Source organism: Crinia signifera, chromosome 6 (assembly GCF_055691185.1).
Source record: "Crinia signifera chromosome 6, ASM5569118v1, whole genome shotgun sequence".
In the NCBI taxonomy this organism is placed as follows: Eukaryota; Metazoa; Chordata; class Amphibia; order Anura; family Myobatrachidae; genus Crinia; species Crinia signifera.
Genome location: NC_139222.1, coordinates 144,786,784 through 144,801,012, shown reverse-complemented (window position 1 = coordinate 144,801,012; position 14,229 = coordinate 144,786,784). Strand labels below are relative to the sequence as shown.

Genomic DNA, 14,229 nt, shown 5'->3' with positions numbered 1-14,229 from the left:
TTTGCTTTTCCTATGTTATTTAGTAAGGACTGACTATCCTTAACCAAAACTGCTGCTAAATTAAAAAAAAAAAAAAAAAAAAAAAAAAAAGTGTTTCGGAGCAGATGTTCCTTCCTCAATTCCTTCATCACGTGACTCTTTTCAGGCCTCATGTCAAAGTGTAAAGCCAGGCATGGGATATATTCGCTCTCCTTTTATATCCCATGCCTGGCTTTACACTTTGACATGAGCTTTTCAACAAATGTATTTATTTATATATATATTTAATCTATATTGGATGTATTTTTATTACATTGTATACCCCTATGGAGATTTTGTTACTAGCCTGTAAAAATGTTATATATTATTGTTTTAACTTGTATCATCATGCATAAGAATAATGAAATAAAGCCAGGCCATAGGTTTCCTCTCATTGGCCTGAAAAGAGTCACGTGATGAAGGAATTACCTGTAAAAAAGGAGTCCAGGAGACATCACGGCAGATCTTGAGGAAGGAACATCTGTTCCGAAACGCGTTGATTAGCGTTTTCTGTCTTTTCACCAAGACAGTCTGCACGAAAAGAGGACAGGAGATCTGCGTCTAGGATTGTGTATCAGCGGTAGCGTCTGGCCGCCGGATCATCTACACTGCCCTGGGGTCCCGCTTTCCGGTCTGCCTACTTTGTACTGTTTCTCATGTACATACAGCCCTTTGTGATTTAAACGTGTGTGAATAAAGCAGTTTCTTGAACATAAGGATCCTGTGGTGGAAAATAACCTGTTACGGGAACGCGTGACTGAATTAGAAAGTAAGTGTTAGCGTGTCAGAGTATATGTATGAGAAAGACGTCCAGTTTAAAAGAAACCATTACGTGCATGCGAGACAGAAGTGTCTGTCCACATGCGAGAGTAGAAGTTTTCTGGCCTCTGACTGATCGTCCACACACATTGGTATTGGAGTAGATGGCTGGGCATCGAAGTCATTTTTCCTAAAAAGAGGCAAAATTCATCTTTAAAGCGCATGGGGTTCCCCAAACCTTGTTTTTGAATATGCCCGTACACACTGCCAGATGCGATCATATATTAGCCATCAGTTATACTGCACAGTCAATGAAATTTGTCTGAATGACATCGTTCACAGGTATATCGGGTGTGCACACTTGCCGACCCGATCAAATGGGCACTATATTACCCAGCATGTACAATACTTTACACATCCTTCCTTCACCGTACCTCAGCAGAGATGTAACATGTTACTGCATATGTTAAGAGTTGACAACACAGTGGGGGGGGGGTATGCAATCCTCTGCCACTATTCCCGACGGGGGAAATAGCGGCGGGCCCTATTCAATGCGTTCTTTACCGACAGCATTGAAGAGGGATCATGGCAGATCGATACTATAGAAGTGGTCGGGCCCATTCTGACGCTAATGGGCGTGGATTTTGCGATCCTGGACGCAGATCGACAATCCACAGCTGTTTATGCGGACAAGCCACCTTTTTGCTGATCTGCAGACGGGAAACTGAATCCCGCCTGCCGATTTGCCAACATGCAGAACGCAAACGGGCAAGGATCATGAAGGAAATCGACAGCTGTGTATTTGCACTGGGGAAATTAAAAGGATGTGGCAGAGTTTTAAATAAACTTTTTGGAAAAAGTGGATAAAGAAAGCTCTTTATTACAATGGTTAATGGTTAGGTTATATACAAGATACAGCACATTTATTAGAGATAACAATACACATTAGAACTGAACTGTTCTTTTTACATAGTACATGGGGAAAAATTGGCCTTATGAAATTAAATACCTCAGTTTCATTTTGTGTTGTGTTCTGTCGGCAGGGTAAGCAACATATGCACATTTTGTAACCTAATAGCAAAAAAAAAAGTTTGTGAACATTTAGCTGCTAAAAAAATAAATAAAAAATATACATAGTGGCCAATCTTACAAGTGGTTGATTCAGAGTGGGCGCTATGCCGATGATTTTTGTAATGGGCTGATGGTTGTGAATGTGAGCAAGGGCAGCACTGCACATACAGTACACAGCTCTGCGCCATCGCTCACTGCCCTAAAAGCCAGATCATGACAGACATTCTGCTGGCATTAGAGTGAAGACCATGAGAATTCTGGAAAATGGTGGAATGTTGGAACGTTTTTTTTTTTTTTAATGTGCCCAAGCCAGTGGTCACAGCTTCACTGGCCCCAAGATAATTGATGTGACCAGACATCTTGGGTAAGGTCACGCAGAGGTCCAATGCTACATGCTCGGACACAGCAGCAAATCAGAAACACCGGCAGTAATTTAAAAATGGCTCCTGCAGCTTTAGCATAATTTCACACAGCAGCAGTGCTATAGCGTCCACCTCTGAATCAGCCCCTACATACATTATAGTTGAGAGAATTGACACTGTCTTTTTATTAATAACTTTTTTTTTTTTAAATAATCTTCCACCACCAGCAGCAGAAGTCATTCATTTCTTTTTACGTTTCAGGCACCAAGTGAATCATGTAATAGTCTTTCACCTGATTTCAAGTACAAATTGGTCTGTGTGTCATTCACCCAAAATAAGATAAAGGTACGATAGCATTTCCAAATTTCAAACTAACAAATACTTGCTGGTGTATGACTATTTAGGTCTCTAAAATAGTGGTTTCAGAAATGTACCCCACTGCCAAACCCAATGAAGGAGAAGCAACTTACTTTTTACTCCTGTATTTAACTCCTGTATTTAAAGTCTGGGTCCTAAATTGGTCAGTAAAGCCATAAGTGTAACAAGAAAACATGAACACTGAAAAGACATTTGATGAACACAATTAATAGCAAAAAAGTCAAACCTTCAAAATCAACAGAAACTTTCCAGTGGAAGTTCTGCAGGTGTCTATGAAGCTTATTGATGTGACAGGCCCTGAACAGTTCTACTGGACATAGGGGACAGGGATTCTTCTGGCCTGTATATATAAAAAATAAAAATAAACAAAATACCCATACATATGCAAAAACAAATATATTGTAAATACTATGCAAATATATACATTTCCATAATGGTGGGAAGAAGCTTTATGAATAAACTTCTCTTTCCACCTCAGTAGCTAATACTCCTGTGGTGTTAAGTGTGTAGAGGTTTCAAACTGCACATAAATGGATTAATGGAAGGCAGATGTAATAGAAGTGGATTGTACAATGGGAAGTTATTTGTTTCATTCTAACATCAATGTAAATTATTCTGAAGAAGAAAACTCATTATATATGGGTAACCATATTTATTAAAATGGCCATTAGAAACAAAACCACTTGTTAACTTACCATCACTTTGCTCAACTAAACCTTCCAGATGAGACAATTCTTTCTGAATAGAAATGTGCTTTCCTGGAAGAAAGGACATTTGTAATTGGCATCAGTAAACTGAATGTAATAGGACAATATAGCTTTCACACGCTACTGGTGGTATTCCAGGTCAGACAAAGGTAACCCTTGGCCCAGTGGCTCCCAAACTTTCTTGAGACAAGGCGCCCTAAAATATCAGCATTTGTTCAAGGCACCCCTAGACAAAAAGTTTCTTATAATTGTGCTTAACTGTCAACCTTCGGTTCCGTTATGTGGTGAGCAACATTTCTGTGGTTCTAATTGTTCATACCTTTTAGGATTGGCAGCCACCGTGGTTTTGCCTATCACTTTGAGCATAAAATTATTTGTTGTTTTGGTCATGAACCCGAAGCCCAAGGCACCCTTGCAAGCATCCTAAGGCACCCCAGGGTGCCTAGGCACACAGTTTGGGAACCACTGCCTTGGCCTATTACTGCCAGAAGACGGCATCGGTGAGGGTGGTTCCTTTCTGTTAACCTCCCTAGGCCTGTATTCTCCTGCTCTACCTTGTTTCCAATCACAGGATAGACCCTCTCTAAATCCAAAGAACGCAAGAATGGTGTGCATTCTCAGCAAAGCCTGGGCCATGGCCATAATTTGTGCAGCTCACAGTTGACGAATACCACTTTCATGGCTTGTAATGTTCTATGTGTGTGTGACCCAAAAGAGAAAACACATTAAATATCCCTATATGTGATCAAAGAAACGTATTTGAATTCAAGGATAACGCATGAGCTCTGCTAAGTGTATGAACAATTTGCCTGAATTGTGTACTCTAGTCTGTTTTCCCCCCTTAGACATAAAACACAATGCTTTCTATTAATAATTTTAGTACATAAGGTCTACCCTACATTAATGCACACAAAGTTTTATAGCGCTGTGACAGGCCCATTACCACTGGTCTAATAACAGTAGGTGTTGTCACACCGCTGTGGGAAAATAGACAAGAAGTATTTTAATGTTCATTCTAGCACCTTGAACCTTTAAAAAGCGGTGCAGTTCCTCTTTCCTGCCTGGAGTGTCGCTGTCTGCTTTGGTGCTTCTAGCACAGTCAGCTCTGTACTGAGATAAGGGCCACAACGTAATAAAGACACCAGAACGGAGAGCGACACCCCAGGCAGGAAAGAGGAACCGCTTGGGTTTGGCAAGCACCACAAATCAAAGTCAATTTCAGATGGGAAAGGGCATTGATCATTTCTCCCCTTCTGTCACCGCACAGGAAGGGATGTGTGCAGCCCAGCAAACCATGTGTGCTAGGCCTTGGAGACAGTGGCCGATGGCAGAGCCATTCCTCTCCCGCTGTACCTGCTACACCCTCCCACCTCCTGTCCCCTTAGCAGCCCTGACTGCACAAAAAAACACTTCCATGTCTGGGAAATGGAAAATATCAGATCAGATGAAACCCCATATAGCAATCCCATTTAGCACCATCACATGCTTAGTTTTATACTAAAAAAAAAAAAAAAAAAAAAAAAAAATCGGCAAAGCATACCACATTCAGATACCAGGTACATTGGTAATAGAAGACTCAACTCCTCCGAAAGAGGAACTTGTAAAACAATTTTACTCCATACAGGAAGAAAAAAAAAAAAAAAAAAGTATCTATGTGCACAAAACAAATGTAATAATAGAATGTACAACTAGGATGCAAAAATAATAAAAAGGACACATCAGCTGTCCCCTCCTTACATTCCTAGTCTAAAATATACTGTAAATGAGACATGTGTTCAATGGCAACAATGTAAGTTTACATAAATGGGTGGTTTAAAAGTACTGATGACGAAAAGTAAAGTTATCATAGACAAAAAGTTGACTTCCTGCTCAGGAGTCAAGTTGGACTATTATACCGCTTTCAGACCGCACTCCGAACACGGCTTATTGCCGTGTTCACGGGGCCTAAACACGGGTCACGGTGCGGTCTGAAAAGGCCACCACGGGTCGAGCAACACGGGTGTTCAACCCTGGTAATGACCAGGGTTGAACACGGCTATGACCCGTGTCAAGTGCAGTGTGAACGGGTGCCTGGGTCGAGCGACCCGTGTCCCTTTCACAGTATGGAGGAGGCAGCACTGTCAGCTCCAAGTACTGCCTCCTCCCGAGACCCTGATGACGTGCCGCCGCCCAGCACCGCCCCATGTGAAGTCACCGACTCGGCAATATGCCGTGTCGGAACTTTCAGACCGCATTGCCGTGTTGCTCTGGGGATGGGACCCGTGTCCTAATCCCGTGTGCGACACGGCATTTGCGGTCTGAAAATAGTATTAGTAATTGATCTGTTTCCAGAAAAAAAAAATGAAAAATAAAACATCACATAATGTTCAGGTTTTGATCAGTAGATCTTCCAGTTGGGTCACCCTTCTGTATCAAATAACATGTATTTGATGTCCAGAGATTCTATATCGGTGATGGCTAACCTTTACACTCCAGCTGTTGTTGAACTACACATCCCAGCATGACCTGTATTAGTTTTAGCATGGGCAAATAGTAAAACCGAAGCAGGGCATGATAAGAGGTGTAATTCAACAACAACTGGAGTGTCAAGGTTAGCCATCACTGTACTATATAAATAGCTTATGCATTAGCCAATCTACTCCTAACTGCCATGTTATAGGATGTTTGAAAAATAATAGGAGCTGATTGGTTGGTGCTTCTTATCGCCACTTTTGCTCTCTCCAAGGCTTAATACATGAAATAAAAACAGCTGCAGGACATAGTGTTCTCACCGACACATGTTCATGCTATACTTTATCATAATCATGGCAATCAAGTACACCTTGGTTGCTTACGGCCATTTATGTACAGCAAAATCATTGCCCGGCTAGATCTTGACAGCTGTTCCTCATAAGAGTCATCCACTTACAGCAGTTATGAGCAGGTTTACTCATCTGGGTTCAAATACTCAAACTCAGTGATGGCTCACCTTGACACGCCAGCTGTTGTTGAACTACAGATCCCAGCATCAGTTTTAGCATGGCCAAATACTAAAACTGTAGCAGGGCATGCTGGGATGTGTAGTTCAACAACAGCTAGAGTGTTCAGGTTAGCTATCACTGCTCTAACTGGTACTGAATACATCAGATAAGGGGGAAAAAAACACTACATGATTGTTGTGAACACCTTCTGTACAGTGGACAGGCCTCCAATCTGAAAGGGATGATGAATAGAAGGTAAATCTCTGGAGGCATTGGTGTCAGTCCCAGATTGAAAGACAAATCCGCAATAGAACATTTTAGGTTCAGAATATATCTAAAAAGGAACCTTCCTGGTCTCTGAATAAGGAATAGGTTTAAGTAAAAAAAAAAAAAAACAGAAGCAATTCAATCTACTGTCACAGGACTTGCAGAACTACTCTTGCTAAAACCAAGAACCAGGTGGCTTCCCAGGGCATACATTTTGAATCCAGGAAGGCCAGTAGTGATAAATTACCTGGGCAGACACATCAGGAGATCACACAATTGGGGGACTTCTATTAACAACAAACTTGGTGAATGCACTGCAGGATTTCCAGCCAGGAAAATCTCACTCAGAGGGTTGATACTGTAATGGTCAGAACTCTATACAGAAGTAGTATCTCACACTTAATGGAACCTGCCCCTATGTACTCTTATTACTGCACTTCCAGATCATATGTAAACAATGATTTCACTAACCTGGACCCTCCAACTCTACAGGAACTTTAGAGGTGTTTTTGTCTCCATCCTCAGTGATGGGCTCTGTTTTGCATAATAGATCTCCCACTGTAGGTTCTTCTGAAACAAGAAGAAACCAGTAATCAGATCTAAATAAGACAAGACAAGAGGAAGAGGCTAAACTAGAATGTCGACACTACATACACTAAAGGCATCTATTGCGATTTAGCATATAAGTATCAGAATTTTATTTTTGCCAAGTTTGATAAAGATGCACACGGAATTGAAAGATGCACACGGAATTGGTTTCCATTTAACCTGCGCCGGCACTCGACTCCTTTCAATCTTAGATACCCGGTGCCCTCGTGAGGGGTGTTCACTCAAAACATCCCTTTGTTTAAAAAAAATATCCAATATAAACGTGGGTACAGAAGAAGGAGACCACTCTCCAGACTGAAACTCACAAAATGCTCTTTATTTAATTACGCTGCCACATCAGGGGTCAACATTTCAGTCTGGAGAGTGGCCTCCTTCTGTACACACACACACATATATTTGTAAAATATGGGTGGCAGCAGCTGAAACAGCTCATAGGCAGGGTTGACATGATCATTAATGATCATCACTGCTCATTATGAGACTGATCATTCTCGACACAGACATCAATAACAAGGGATATTTGACACCATGATTTTTGCCGCTGTCCTAACTACTCTTTGTAGCTTAAGGTGCCCAAACACGTTACAATTATTATATACAATATCGCATCTCATCGTATCTCCGTTTTGCGATGAGGTCTAGTACAGAAAGTATGTACAGCACATACTTTTTGTACTAGATCTCATCGCAAAACCGAGATGTGATATTATATATATAATTGTAATGTGTATGGGCACCTTTACTACTGTCCTGGGTGGACAAGAGTAGGCTACACACAATTGAGGTGAATAATAACGGTCTAGAAGGTGATCAGGAGTTTGTGCGGCAGTTTAAACTTCCTGAGTTGACGCAGAATGAACTATGCTGAGCTTTCTTCACAATGGTACCAGTGTTAGGCTTCCATCTTAGATATTGGGAGATGGTAGAACCCAGAAATCTGAAAGACTTCACCACCGATACCACATTACCCTCCATAGTGAGGAGAGACAATGGTCTGAAATCAAACCTTATCTCAATCGTTTTTCAGGTGGTTAAGGTTATTGCCCCTGCACCAAGTGGCCGACTACGCTACTTCCTTCCTATAGGCCGATTCATCACCATCCTTAATTAGACCGATTAACGTGCCAAATTTAAGACGTTTTAGAGATTGACCACTTGATGTATAATCATTAGTGTATAGTGAGAAAAGGAAGGGGACAGAATGCATTCTTGAAAGGTTCCCGTACTGGTAGTCCATACATCAGAAGTGTATTTGCCTAGCCTCAAGCTCTGCTCTCCAAGGAGCACAACTTTTCAATTCACTGTGCAGCAGAGTCTCACAAATAAAAGTCAGTTCTTATGAATACTAATAGGGCAGTGACTCTAGTGATGTCACTAGTTCTTCATAAACTTTAGAACATCACTTTAATAAAGGCAACAGTTTTATAAAAGGTATGAAAAAAAGAAGAAAAAAGTCAATGGTAGTGTGCGCTTAGCAGCCTGTGGAGAGTTCAATCTAAAAGTGTGGTGACCCAAACACCACAAGTATCATGGACAAAAAACAAGGTGAAGACTGATTCCTCCACTGGCGCTCTGTATAGGATGGTACCTTCCTTAAAATGGAGGTACGATCCTCTTCTCCCAAATATATACGATCACTGCAGTATAAGTATAAATACCATACATCCCATTGTCATAAACAGCGATCCTCTTCTCCGCCTCTGTATACTCAATTTCTGTGTTAGATAAACTTCGTCCAACTCAAATCGAAGGATAGGCACAAGAATTTAGCGTGCTCCCCCCAAAAAGGAATTAGGAGAAATGGCACAAATAGTGTAATACCATTTAATACATATAACACATTTAAAATACAGAAGTGGGACATAAACAATGCGGATGGTAAATGGAAGATTGGCCTGTTACCCGTATGCGTGGAGAACTTGGATGGCAATCCAGTCCTCAAAGTTGGCATAAGAGGATGAAGGCCGCATTTTTAAAATGGGCCTTCATTACTGGCTATAGCGCCCAACACAAAAATATAGAGAGATCTTTTAAGAAAAATTGGGGGGTATTAAAGAAGGATCCGATCTTGGGGTCAATTCTACCCGACCGCCCGAATTTTATTTATAGAAAAGCCCCAAATATAAGAAATAAGATTGTGCGAAGTGCCTTGATAACCAATAAACCTAGGGGAACCATTGCCACCAAGGGTTTCCACAGGTGCGGGGGTTGCAATGGTTGCAAGGCAGTTAAAAATAATGGGATCACTAAATATGAGAGAGTCGAGATCAATGGATTTTATCATGTCATAGATCAATTTTTAACATGTAACAGCAAAAACGTTGTATATGCCATCGAATGCACATGTGGACTCTTTTATGTTGGACGGACCAGCAGACCCTTTAAAGTCCGTCTTAACGAACATTTGAATAATATTAAAAAAGGTCTAGAATCCCATTCACTTTCACAGCACTTTAGGGTTAAACATAACTCCTCCATTGGAGCCATTTCCCGTTTTTTCTGTATTAAACAAGTTTGTGCAGACATTAGGAACAGAAATTTGCCCACTAGGTTGGCACAGGAGGAGATGAAATGTATTTATAATTTTAACACTTTAAAACCCAATGGTCTTAATTTAGACTTCGAGGTAAAATGGTTTTTATAGTGTTATTTACAACCCTCCGAATCCTGTATTCCTGCACATTACCTGTTTTATAATTCTTATGGTCTATTTTTATATCTGCTATTTTTATATTGTCTATTTTAAAATCCCCAATTTTTATATTGTTATGGTTAAATACTTTATGCATATATGAAATTTTACTTATACCCAATATGTATATAATTTTCAGTGATTCCGGATTTTTAGCACACTATGAGACGTTCATATGAATTCCAGCCCATCTATAACGTTTCAGAGGTGCACCAAGATGGCCGCTAATACTATGAATATCCGGAAGTTAAACACTATTCCCGGAGGTGCACCAAGATGGCCGCTGACACCACGAATATCCGGAAGCATAACACCATTCCCGGATATGACGTCACACGCCGGACCACGTACTTCCGGTATCGTCACTGGATACTTACTACCGCGGACCGGAAGTCGCGGCATTTACCGCACATCCTGGACTTTAGCGTCTGTTTGGACTTATTCTTTGTTCAGGTAAAACTCGAATTCAGTTCTGATTGGCACAGGGACGTGTCAATCACACCATATTATGCTCTGATTGGACACTTGTTCAGGTAAAACTAGAATTCAGTTCTGATTGGCACAGGGACGTGTCAATCACACCATATTATGCTCTGATTGGACACTTGTTCAGGTAAAACTAGAATTCAGTTCTGATTGGCACAGGGACGTGTCAATCACACCATATTATGCTCTGATTGGACACTTGTTCAGGTAAAACTAGAATTCAGTTCTGATTGGCACAGGGACGTGTCAATCACACCATATTATGTTCTGATTGGACACTTGTTCAGGTAAAACTAGAATTCAGTTCTGATTGGCACAGGGACGTGTCAATCACACCATATTATGCTCTGATTGGACACTTGTTCAGGTAAAACTAGAATTCAGTTCTGATTGGCACAGGGACGTGTCAATCACACCATATTATGCTCTGATTGGACACTTGTACTATATAAACCCGGAGTATAGAGTTTCCCAGCACTCTTCTTGAAAAAGACCTCAGTGGAGGTCGAAAGCGCTTGGAGCTGGGTTACCCTTTTTGTATGGGGATAGCGTTTATGGACCATTTGGACTCTGTGCCTATTGCTGTGGACGTTTGACGGTCGAAATCCCGGGCTCACCGTCATCCTCTTATGCCAACTTTGAGGACTGGATTGCCATCCAAGTTCTCCACGCATACGGGTAACAGGCCAATCTTCCATTTACCATCCGCATTGTTTATGTCCCACTTCTGTATTTTAAATGTGTTATATGTATTAAATGGTATTACACTATTTGTGCCATTTCTCCTAATTCCTTTTTGGGGGGAGCACGCTAAATTCTTGTGCCTATCCTTCGATTTGAGTTGGACGAAGTTTATCTAACACAGAAATTGAGTATACAGAGGCGGAGAAGAGGATCGCTGTTTATGACAATGGGATGTATGGTATTTATACTTATACTGCAGTGATCGTATATATTTGGGAGAAGAGGATCGTACCTCCATTTTAAGGAAGGTACCATCCTATACAGAGCGCCAGTGGAGGAATCAGTCTTCACCTTGTTTTTTGTCCAGTTTTATAAAAGGATATTTTATTTTAAGATTTAGAATTCAAAAATGTTACAATATAGTTTAGAGTCAGTGTCTTAAACTCTGCCCTCAGGACCACTGCCAAGTTCATGATTTCCGGACCACTAAGCTAAAGCACAGATGATTTTCTTACTTTTGCTGGTCATACATGGTCAGATAAAATGCCTGTCACACCAACAAACATTTCGTCCGACACAACATATAATGGGCATATATTTTGAGATCTCAGAGCATATGACCTCATGTAACCTGGACTCCTTTGCTGGGAAGGGGTATTAACCCTTTTCTCCGCAGTAAAGGAACACAGGAAATGGCACAATGTGGAAGACTTTAAACTTTATAAATATCGCATGAGACAGACATGGGGAATGATGCAACATGTCTGACTGATCAATATTTTCAGATTGGTCATGCACTTACAGTACACAAAAAATGATCTGAGCGATTAATCGATATTAGGTGATTACCCAGATAATTGTATAATGTACAACTAGCATAATGAACACATTCAAAAGTCAGAGCGGTCATCTATAAATCATGAACTGTTATAGGCCCCAGGACACTTTGAGAAACACTGCTCTAGTTACATATATACAGTTTTTACCTGTGCCAACTTTTTAACCATGTCGATGTGCGTTCATCTTCATAGAGACTGTCAAATGTTATTTTAGCACCCTTTTTTTTTTGTAATCAAGGCTGAAACTAGAATTTTCATCACCACAGACAAGGCAGCAATTTGGTTCTGCTCAGTCACTCCCCCACACTGACATATGGGCATCACTTCCAGCACTTGGGCCATGGGACCCCCTAGCACCCCTAGTTACGTCCCTGCAGTAATAAGCTTTGACTGGAAACCTATTGATGCCACAGAATACCGTGTCCATGGATTAGCACTGGACAAATGGTTTGTACCTCAATAGTGGGCTCCATTAGACCAGCACCGGAGTATTCACCTGGGGAACTAATGAATGAGCAGTTCCAATCTGGGACTTTACCCAATTAAATAGACTGATTATTACTATAAGAGGACAATAGTAATTTTTTTTTTTTTTTTTTTTTTTTTTAAAGCTTACGGTGTAGAACAGTTCCATTATCCTCCATGGATACCTCCATCACAAAGCCTGGTTCTTCTGTGTTCAACTCCATAACTTAAATAGACTGGAGAAAATCTGTGGACAGGGTCATCTGAGTACAGTACGGGTACCACAGGGGTATCATTAAAGCTGGTGCTGCATCTCTTTCTGGTGATTCAGAATCCCTGAAAAGAAAGGATAGATATCATACATAGTAAAATGATAGTATATAAACTTTCAGAATCCTGCAAGGAAAGTAGATAGATATTGGTCAGTGTATGCATTTAGAAAAGAGATAATGGTTTGAAGTAGATCTGAGACAGGAAGAGGACAGGACTGCAGCAATAACTCTACAAAAAAAAAAAAAAAATGTAGGCATTGTATAGGCTGAGCATTAGTAAAGGGGGCCTAATAATTGCTAAGCCTCGGAGAACAATAAAGAGGATAGGGATAAAGTACAATAAAGCCCCTAACTGTAACGTTATAGGCAGTTGTCAAATGATAGTTGGGGGCTTGTTGGCAGGTACTTTCTTTCTCTATCCAGGACTTAGTAAATAGACACCCTGGTAAATCACTCATCCCTACGGTCCCATACTTAGATACTGTGTGTCCCTATAGCAGCTCCGGAGTGTGAGGCAGACCTCTGGGTAACCGCGTACAAGCGCGGGATAGTGCCGCCCGTAACGCGAGCAGTAGGCCGTTTCCCTGTCAGACCGATGCTGTCCGCTTGCAAGCTGTCCGCTTGCCTTGTTGTGCTGCTCTAATGCTGCAGTCCCAGGCGGCTGCTGCTCACTGTTAACTGTCATTCACACGGCACACGATGGTGGCATTGGTAAATGGCGGCAGGAGGCGGGGCTCAGAAAATAGCTGTTATTGGCTGAGAGTGATGATACAGGAAGCTGAGCGCAAGCCATGCTGCTGCCGGGGAATTATGGGAGCTGTAGTCATATGCTCTGTGGAGCGGCGTGATGATCGCTAGCGGAAGCGGACTGGCAAAGCTTTGAGTTCTCACTTCTCACAGCTGGTTTCGCTGTAATGTAGAACGGTGCCTGCCGGTGTTACCACACGGAGACGCCTCTCAGATTACAGTGGAAAAGCATCAATAAATGTCAGTGTGCATACTGGTGGTGGTGGTGGTGGTAATGCTCTCTACCTGGACTTCCCTCTTAATACAGGATTGGCATCACCTGTATTAAGAGAAAACCGGACCCCGGAACGCCTGACCGGACTAACAAATTGTATTCCGGTCCGGAGCTTGTAATGTGTCTGGTCCGGTCCGTGGGGTGCATGTCTGGGGGGAGGTGCACGTGTGATAGCCTGGTGAAAGCTATCAGGGTTGGATTACAGCTTTCTCGTATGGTCCACACCTAGGGTTACCACCTTTGTGTTCAGCGATTCCCGGTAGGGATGGCCATCGACTATCGATGTTCCCAAAACATCGATGGTTGGGACCTAGTGCTCGATGTTTTGGGCATCGATAGCGGCTGGTCGAATAGCTTTATGCCATCGATGGATGGCTTCCGATGGTAAAAGTTGTGGGCGCGTGCGCACCGTCATTGCATCCAGCGGCATCGCTGCGGGCGGCCCGCCCCGTCTGAAGGTGCGCGCATGCGCAAAATAAACCTAAACTGGATTGATGGCTAAAGTTTCTTCTGCGCATGTGTGCAGATCCCGGCTGAGCAGGCTGCGTGCAGCGACCCTTCCCATTGCTCTGCGCATGCGCTGGCAGGAACCATCAATGGTGTGAGGTAGAATGGTTTGTATCCATTGATAGTTCCTGC

General features: G+C 41.9%; 1 protein-coding gene across 4 annotated transcripts in view; it reads right to left on the bottom strand.

The window, feature by feature from the left end:
- Positions 1 to 13,381, bottom strand: part of TRMT1L (tRNA methyltransferase 1L) — a 28,456-nt gene extending 15,075 nt beyond the window's left edge. The window contains exons 1-6 of one of the 4 annotated variants that reach the window (XM_083147532.1): positions 13,195 to 13,381; positions 12,449 to 12,633; positions 6,994 to 7,092; positions 3,284 to 3,346; positions 2,815 to 2,928; positions 1,787 to 1,848 (exon numbers count right to left, since the gene is read on the bottom strand). In XM_083147532.1, the coding sequence (XP_083003658.1) occupies positions 1,787 to 1,848; positions 2,815 to 2,928; positions 3,284 to 3,346; positions 6,994 to 7,092; positions 12,449 to 12,521 (411 nt within the window). In that variant the 5' untranslated portion in view covers positions 12,522 to 12,633; positions 13,195 to 13,381. Of the gene's footprint in view, positions 1 to 1,786; positions 1,849 to 2,814; positions 2,929 to 3,283; positions 3,347 to 6,993; positions 7,093 to 12,448; positions 12,634 to 13,043 lie in introns of all 4 variants that reach the window. The other 3 variants (XM_083147533.1, XM_083147531.1, XM_083147534.1) reach the window with 3 other exon arrangements.
- Between the last annotated feature and the right edge of the window lie 848 nt (positions 13,382 to 14,229).